Source organism: Alexandromys fortis, unplaced genomic scaffold (genome assembly GCF_014885135.2).
Source record: "Alexandromys fortis isolate MF-2015 unplaced genomic scaffold, M_Fortis_MF-2015_v1.1 scaffold_174, whole genome shotgun sequence".
Lineage (NCBI taxonomy): Eukaryota > Metazoa > Chordata > Mammalia > Rodentia > Cricetidae > Alexandromys > Alexandromys fortis.
In genome coordinates, this window is record NW_026068063.1 from 2,175,585 (window position 1) to 2,184,687 (window position 9,103).

Here is a 9,103-nt window from a genome sequence, read left to right on the forward strand (position 1 = left end):
ACAAGATGGCCAAGGCCAAGGCTGACTATTTCACATGGTAATATAGATTTGTGCCAAGCATGGTGGCACATGCCTTTAATCCAGCACTTAGAAAGCAGAGGCAGGCAGGTACCTGTGAGTTAAGAGGCCAGCCTGCTCTATGTAACAAGTTCTAGGCCAGCTGAGGATATATAGTGAGGCCCTATCTCAAAAGAAAAAAAAAGCAGATCTGTTGGTATTATACTAACGTGTGAAACACTTGGGCCTTAGTGAAAAGGACACTCCAAAACAGCCTACATAGAAAGACCCTGCCTCAAAAAACCAAAACAAACAATAAAACAAGCAAGCAAGTATACCAGGTATGAACACACTGGGACACTCCTTGTGCCCCTCTACTGGAAAGCTTCATCTGCCGCTGCAAACTGTAAGCAGATTTGGGGGACTGGGTGAAATGGAGCCCTACAGAGGCAGAGCTTATTCAGCCAGCCCAAGCTCTTTCAACAACCAAGTGTGCAGTAGTGCCCACACCCATGCTGCTATACCGTATACCTTTTCTGACAGAACTGACACAAGCTATGGGATCCTCCTGGGACACACTTCTTGCATTTTATAGCAGTCACAGAATCTAGGAGTCAGCGAAAGGCTTTCTTCTCAGTTTGGTGTATTAACTTTGCATGTTACCAAGGTTCTCATTGCTAAGTAGCTCTTTGCTTTCTTCCTGCACAGTCACCTTCTCTCTCTCTCTCTCTCTCTCTCTCTCTCTCTCTCTCTCTCTCTCTCTCTCTCTCTGAATTTATTTATTACGTAAACAGTGTTCCACCTGTACATATGCCTCCAGTCCAGAAGAGGGCACCAAATTTCATTATAGATGGATGTGAGCCACCATGTGGGTTCTGGGAATTGAACACAGGACCTCTAGAAGAGCAGCCAGTGCTCTTAACCTCTGAGCCATCTCTCCAGCCCCCTTACCTTCTATTTTTAGTTATAATTTTGCTTTCCACAGACGTAGTTACTTTCATTCAACTATGGTCTGAAAATTACTCAGTGGAAAAGTCCAGGAAGAAGTAATTCTTAAAGTTTTAAATTGCATGTTGTTCTAAGCAAACTGATGAAATCTCATCCCGTGGAGTCTGTCCTACCTTCCAAGTGAACAGCTGAGTCCTCCCTCATACCGACACCTGTTACTTAGCAGTCCTCTTGGTGAGCACTGACTGCTGGCGGCACTGCAGTGCTCTGGCTTCCTCACTCATTTTTCTTACTGGCTCCAAACCCAAGAGGAATGATGTCAGCCAACTGGGGTACAAGGAGAAGCTGTAAAGTGTATCCTCTAAGTGAAAAGGTGAAGTTTCTAAGTTAATACAGAAAGAAGAAAAAAAAACCTGTATACTGAATTTGCTAAAATTTGTTATGCTGAGGTTGCCAAGATAGGTCTCCTATGAAGCTATAAAAGGGGGGGGGGGGGCTGGAGAGATGGCTCAGAGGTTAAGAGCACTGATTGTTCTTCCAGAGGTCCCGAGTTCAATTCCCAGCAACCACATGGTGGCTCACAACCATCTGTAATGAAATCTGGAACCCTCTTCTAGCCTGCAGGCATACATGCAGACAGAACACTGTATACAAAATAAATAAATAAATCTTTAAAAAAAAGGGGGGGGTGCTGGTTTTGATCTCACACCTGAACTACAAGAACTAACAGCCACAGTGGTCAGGTAAGCTAGAAGCGTTTCAGGTTCCCACCAGGGCATTTGTCCCTGTGCGTTAAGGTGAGACTGCTGCAGACTAATTTTCTAGGATGTTATCTTTACTGTTTAACAACGGATCAAATAGACCAGTTATACAGGTAATATTCCTGCTATGGAATATTCAAAAGTTAAGAATGAATTTTGGGTCAGGCATGGTAGCCTGTGCCTTCAAGCTATACAGGCAGGAGGATCTTTCTTAGTCTGAAGCCAAAGTTTGGTTTACGTTGAAAGCCGGCTTAGGCTACATAACAAGAAAAGAATGAATTTTGTTGTTTGTAAAATTTTAGACAGCACAGTTACTGAAGCCTCTCCTGAAGCCTGAAGAACACTGAAACCCTAGTGTGAACTACAGAAAACAAATGAAATGAACGAATCGGGCTGAGGACCTTGCTGCTGGGTCATCCTGCTAGCTACATGTCCTGTTTAAAATTTTCATGGCCAGGGATGAAACTCAATGGTTTTCACTCCCAGCACTGCAAACTGAAGAGGGACTAGAGCAGCCGTTCTCAACCTGTGAGCCACAACTTTGGGAGCTAAATCACTCTTTCACAGGAGGAGACTAAAACCATTGGAAACTAGTTACAATATGATTCACTAGAGTAGCAAAAAAATGATTTTTTAAAAGATTTATTATGTATACAATGTTCTGTCTGTATACACACCTACACATCAAAAGAGGGCACCAGATCTCATTACAGATGGTTGGAAATCAATATATGGTTGCTGGGAATTAATTCAGGACCTCTGGAAGCGCAACCAGCGTGCTTAACCTCTGAGCCATCTCTCCAGCCCCCTTAATGAAATGGGGTCACCACAACATAAGGAACTGTATTAAAGGGTTGCATTAGGAAAGTTGAGAACCACCGGGCTAGAGAGACAGCTCACAGGTTAAAGCACTTAGAGGTATGAACAGAGTCAAGATCCTCTAGCCCACGTAAATACAAGTGGGCATGGCAATCCTGAACTCAATTATTCTCCTGTCTCTCAAACACTGGGTTATAAAAATACTCTGAGGCCGGAGAAACAACTTAAAGGTTTAGAGTATGTACTACTCTTGCAGAGGACCCAAGTTCAGTTCCCAACACCCACGTCAGGCACGTCACCTATAACACTAGGGACACCTACGGGCAGCTGCACTCACATACACATAGATATACACATAACTTCCTTTTAATTAAAGAAAATAAACACTGGTTTTCTACCACAATGAGTGCTGTACAGCATGAGTTGAGACAGGCTCTTACTGTCTCTTCAAGGCTGTAGACTGGTCTAAATGTGGGCAAAGGTGTTACCATCAGACTTTGATAAAGACGCATATTGGAACTACTGTAAGAATCAGCAATAAGGGCTGAAGAGATGGCTCAGAGGTTAAGAGCACTGACAGCTCTTCGAGAGGTCCTGAGTTCAATTCCCAGCAACCACATGGTGGTTCACAGCCATCTATAATGAGATCTGGTGCCCTCTTCTAGCATACAAACATACATGAAAGGAATGTTGTATACATAATAAATAAATAAATCTTAAAAAAAAAAAAGAATCAGCAATAAGAGCAGAAAGGATAGAAGACCTTTAAAGCAGATGGGGCATTAGGAGCCACTAAAGCAAGAGTACTGTAATACCGGCATTTTTAGAATGTCTAAACTTTGCTCCTCTAACCAGAGCTGGGTGTGGTCCCTTCTCACTGTTCTCCTCAAGGGGAATAAAGGCATCTGAGTGTCTGTGGAGCCCTCTGTCAGGGGCCATTTCCCAGCCAACATCCTGAGGAAGGGGTGCTCTTACGACCTCCAGGTGCTTGGGAGGAACTCTTCAACATTTCCACCTTTGATTCTGCTAAGTGACAGGAAATCCTGCTTTGAACCCTGTGCTATAAATAATGTAAGTAGGGACTGGAGGGATGGCTCATCAGTTAAGAGCACTTGTTGCTCTTGCAGAGAGCCCAGGTTCAGTCCCTAGCACCCACATGGTGGCTCACAGGTCCAGGGGACCAGATGCCTTCGGCACCAGGTATGCACATCGCTCACAACATACGCAGGCAAACACTAAAACACATTAAGCAAAATAAATCTTTTTAAATTTTATAAAAAGTAGCAAAAGAAAAAAATTTGGTAATACTAAGAATGTATTATAATTTGAACCAAAAAGATTTCCCAAACTGTACTGACAACTTGGTACCCATTTCAGCCATGTTCAAAGATGGGGCTTTGGAGAGTGGATCAAAAGAGCTCTGACCTCATCAACAGACAGGGGGTGGTTTTGGTTTGGTTTTTTTTCCAATATGGGGTTTCTCTGTATAGACCTGGCTATCCTGGGAAAATATATATATATATATGAGTGTGTGTATAAAATCAGGTTGGCCTCAAACTCAGAGATCCACCTGCTTCTGATCCCAAGTGCTAGGATTAAAAGTGTGCACCACCACTACTTGGCTGTTTTATTTTTTGTCTGTTTTAATGTATTACCTGTATTTACCTATATATGTATTTTTGTAGGCACGAGGGTGTGTGGAGGTACACATGCACTATGGTGGGCGTGTGAAAGTCAGAGAACAAGCTGTGGGAACTGTTTCTCTTCTTCTACCATCTGAGTCTCAAGGAACAAACTCAGGCCATCATGCTCGGTGGCAAGCACCTTGACCCACTGGGTCATCTTGGATGGGGATTTTAACCACTGATGGTTTCCTGACAGGCTCTTTGAAGGTGACAGAAACATGGGAGACTTAGGCTGATAAGGTCAAGTTGTCTCTGCACCCTTTCTTCCTCTGCTTCCTGCCATCATGAGGTAAGCAACTGTGCTCCAAGCCTTCTCTACAATGATGTTCTGTCTCATTATATAAGCCAAGAAACAACAGTCAAAAAATCAGACTGAAACAGTAGACAGAAATCAATATTTCCTCTCTGTCTATTTTTCACAGGTAATTCTGCTACCACAATGGAAAACAAACATAATTAAACCCAGGGCTTAGGCAAATGATAGACAAGCATTCTACTACTGAGCTACATCCCCAACCTTAAATATACATTTTTTTTTTCTTTCTTTGATACAAGGCCCAGGTTGGTTCTGAACTTGCTATGAAGCCAAAGATGACCTTAACTTTCTGATCCTCTTGCCTCCACCTCTGGACTGCTTAGGACCTCAGGCCTGTATCACCATGTCTGGTTTATGGGGTGCTGGAGGTTAAATCTAAGGCCTCACAAACAATAGGCAAACTTTCTACCAATTCAGCTTCATTTCGAGCTCCTTAAATGTATATTCTTTTATCAATTTTTTGAGAAAGGCCTTTGGAGTTACAAATAAATGAAGTGGGGCTGGAGAGATGGCTCAGGGGTTAAGAGCAGTGTCTGCTCTTCCAGAGGTCCTGAGTTCAAGACCCAGCAACCACATGGTGGCTCACAACCATCTATGAGATCTGGTGCCTCTTCTGACCTGCAGGTGCACATGCAGACAGAACACTGTATATATAATAAATAAAATCTTAAAAAAAAAAATACACCAAGTGTAATCTTATAAAAACCACACCCATAATTTATCTACAATTTCCAGTTTTGATTTCTTTAAAAAGCAAAGTAAAAACATAAAAGATAATTGCCAAAGACCTAATGAAGATTCTCCCATAAAAAAAAAAAAAAAAAACTGCAGTATGCTGGTGGTGGGGAGTAATGCACACCTTTAATCCCAGCACTCGGGAGGCAGGTGGATTTCTGTGAGTTCAAGGCCAGCGTGGTCTACTTAAGAAGTTCTAGGACAGCCAGGGCTACACAGAGAAAGTCTGTCTCAAAATATCAAAAAAGTTGCAGTTGGGGAAGAAGATGAAAACGAGCAAAGTATAATGGTATACACTTATGAAAATGCTATAATGAAACCCATCAGTTTATAAACCAACTTGTATGTATGTATATACATATATAATTATAGAAGTGTACATATCTCCTTATTGATACCTTAATTTAGTCTTTCTAGGGCAGTTAACCTAGTTTACAAAGAAATAAAAAAATCTTTGACTTGCAATCATATTTCATTGTTTATACAAATCAATATTATGCAATTACAAAGCACACTGTAATAAAGTGATCCTTAGCAAGTCTATAACTCAACTGATGGGAGCAATTCTGTGTTTGACAACACAGCTTGTATAAAGAGAATGGAGAGTATCTACTATATCACTGAGTTAAGTACAGATCTGTTAAACAACATCTCTCTTATAAAGATATAAATTAACCTCTGTATATCTTACAGATATATATATAGCAAGGGGGCCAGGAGATAGCTCAGCAGATGAAAGTACTGCCCCCAGTTTAGTCTGGGGATTCACATGGTAGAAGGAGAGAACCAATTCCCACAAGTTGTCCTCTGATCTCCACAAGTATGAAATGGCACATGCACCAATTCTGAACATACGCATAAATAAAACGTAATGAAAAGTATTTTAAGTATATTCAACCAGGTTCAAGCAATAGTACAAGAAAGGTTGGAATCCACCTACCCTTCCATCTCCAGAATCAGAGACAACACACATTTAAATTGCTAACCAGGAGCAGAATAAATAATATAAACTGCGACAAGTCTTAATTGAAAACAAGATAGAGTCAGTTTTACATTATGAAAAGTGAATTATGCAGGGGCTGGAGAGATGGCTCAGCGGTTAAGAGCACCGCCTGCTCTTCCAAAGGTCCTGAGTTCAATTCCCAGCAACCACATGGTGGCTCATAACCATCTGTAATGAGGTCTGGTGCCCTCTTCTGGCCTGCAGACATATACACAGACAGAATATTATATATACACATAACAAATAAATAATTTTTTTAATTATTTAAAAATAATAATATTTTTTAAGTGAATTATCCAGTGCTTAAAGAAAGAGATCTTGAACTAGGCATGGTAGCATACACCTTTAATCCCAACACTTAGGAGGCAGAGGCAGGCAGATCTATGTGAATTCGGGCCAGAATGGTCTACAAATCAAGTTTCAGGACAGCCAGGACTGTTAAACAGAAAATCAGTCTCAAAAAACCAAAAAAAGTAAAATAAGAAGCTTAAATATTAAGACAGTAAGAAAGTAAGTTCACAACCTAATTTAACCTTATCACCTCAAAACTGCTAAATGGATGGTTCCAGGTCTATGTAAAAAGTGGCAGCTAAAGGCGGGCAGTGGTGGTGCACACCTTCAATCCCAGCACTGGGAGGAAGAGGTAGGTGGATCTCTGAGTTTGAGGCCAGCCTGATCTACAGAGTGAGTTCCAGGACAGCCAGGGCTAAACAGGGAAAACCTGTCTCAACCAAAAAAGGCAGCAGTCACATGGAAAGGATGTACCTATAGGCTTCTGGAGTAGGTAACACTTCTTTTCCTGATTACCAACTGACAGAAAACATCAATCTCTCAAACCAAAACTACACAATGCACACCAAACCCTAAACAAATTAATTCTGGTTTAATAACTATTATTAAATAAACCTAATAATTTTGACAAAATTAATGTATTAGTGTGCTGTGCAAGAACCTAAAAAAAAAACTGCAAAATTAAAAGCCAAAATACAAACAAGAAGCACTTGAATATAAGTAATAAATATGGCAATTTGGCCATTTTGTTTTAACCAAAATTCTATGACTCATACTGACTTTCAGGTGTAAAGGAGTGAAAGCAATATGACAGAAGATCTACAATTACCAGAAAGTTCAAATACTGCAACAACTCATAACCCACTTGGCCATTTGGAAACAGTCCACAATGGCACTGACTGTCTGTCGTCCTACTATGGGCATCAGGAAGTATTCAAAGTATCCTGAGCACTTAGAAAAACTCAAGAGACTGCAAAAATCCCACTAGATGGCACCATCACAGGATATCACTCTGCTTTCTCTGGAGCAGCAAGGGCGGAAACCTTTCTTGATCTTAACAAACTGAAAGCTATGAACAACAGTGACATCCTCACTGGGAAAGCATATGACCCATAGCAAGTTGTGTAAAACCAGAAGAGAAGTCTCACCAAAAGCCTCCTTTTTACCCAATCCCACTGCCTCATTTCAATCAATGACCTAAGAGATATAATAATGCCTAGCCCTAACCCTCATTGGAAGAGAAGCAGTAAAGGAAAGTGCTATCTTTGCTGGCTGCGGGGCCTCCTCTTGTAATCCCAGCACTTGAAGGCAGCAAGGGCAAGAGGATCAGGAGTTCAAGGTCATCCTCAACTACTTGGTGAGTTTAAGGCCACCCTCAACTACATGAGACTCTCTCAAAAAATGTTCTATAAAAAAAAAAAGTTATCTTTTCCTCTTCCTGTCTCTGCAAACAATGCAGTAACTTACTTTTCTTTCAAGTCTCTTGACAAAAATCAACTATTTTCTGCTGATCACTAAATAATACATTTATTGAAATAAGTGTACTCACCATGATAGACATGTCAAAATATACAATTAATGGCATAAAAGCAACTGAGTACTGATGAACTTCCTATAAAACAGACACTAACTATATGGAAAGTTTTTTTGAGGTTTTGGGTTTTTGTCTGTTCTCTAGGACAGGGTCTTACCATGTAGTCCAGGCCGGCTTCAAACTTGTGATCTTACTACCTCAGCTTCCCAAGTGTACGTAAAAGTTTTCCCACAACTTGTTTACATGATTTTAAGTTGAGGTCTGGGAAGTAAAATGAAGATGTCATTCATTCCCATCACTAGGACCTATTTCAAAGGTAAACTTTGATATAACCATTATGCAGCTACACATAAAAGGAAAGAAGCTGGCTAGGCGGTGGTGGCGCATGCCTTTAATCCCAGCACTCGGGAGGCAGAGGCAGGCAGATCTCTGTGAGTTCGAGGCCAGCCTGGTCTACAAGAGCTAGTTCCAGGATAGGCTCCAAAGGAAAGGAAAGAAGCCACCCCAACAAAGATTAGTAAAAACTACACAAAGTTTAAATACAAACTTTCTTAGTAGGAAACCATGTGAATAGATTTAATTATGAGCCTTAACTGAATACAACTATAATCCCAGCACTTGAGAGAGACAAGGACCATGAGTTTGAGACTAGCCTAAACTGAGTTTCAGGGCAGTCTAGGTTGTACAGTAAGATCCTGTTTCCAAACAAATAAAAATAAATATGATAGATAAATAAATAAATGACAGGAGTTAAAAGACAAAACAGAAAGGGGCTGGAGAGATGACTCAGTGGGTAAGAACACTTGCTGCTTTTCCAGAAGATCCAGGTTCAATTCTCAGCACTCACATGGCAGCTCACAAATGTCTGTAATTCTACTTACAGGGGATCCAACACCCTCATCCTGACATACATGTAGGCAAGATACCAATGTATAATAAGAAAGAAAGAAAGAAAGAAAGAAAGAAAGAAAGAAAGAAAGAAAGAAAGAAAGAAGGAGGGAGGGAGGGAGGGAG

At 40.9% G+C, this 9,103-nt stretch overlaps 1 protein-coding gene across 7 annotated transcripts in view; it reads right to left on the reverse strand.

Moving 5' to 3' along the window:
• Positions 1 to 9,103, reverse strand: part of Tlk2 (tousled like kinase 2) — a 95,315-nt gene that overhangs the window by 81,918 nt on the left and 4,294 nt on the right. The window contains exon 1 of one of the 7 annotated variants that reach the window (XM_050120324.1): positions 8,247 to 8,309. The exons of the other annotated variants lie outside the window; for them this stretch is intronic. Within the exon in view, the coding sequence (XP_049976281.1) occupies positions 8,247 to 8,249 (3 nt within the window). The 5' untranslated portion in view covers positions 8,250 to 8,309. Of the gene's footprint in view, positions 1 to 8,246; positions 8,310 to 9,103 lie in introns of those variants that run through there. 7 annotated transcript variants of the gene reach the window in all.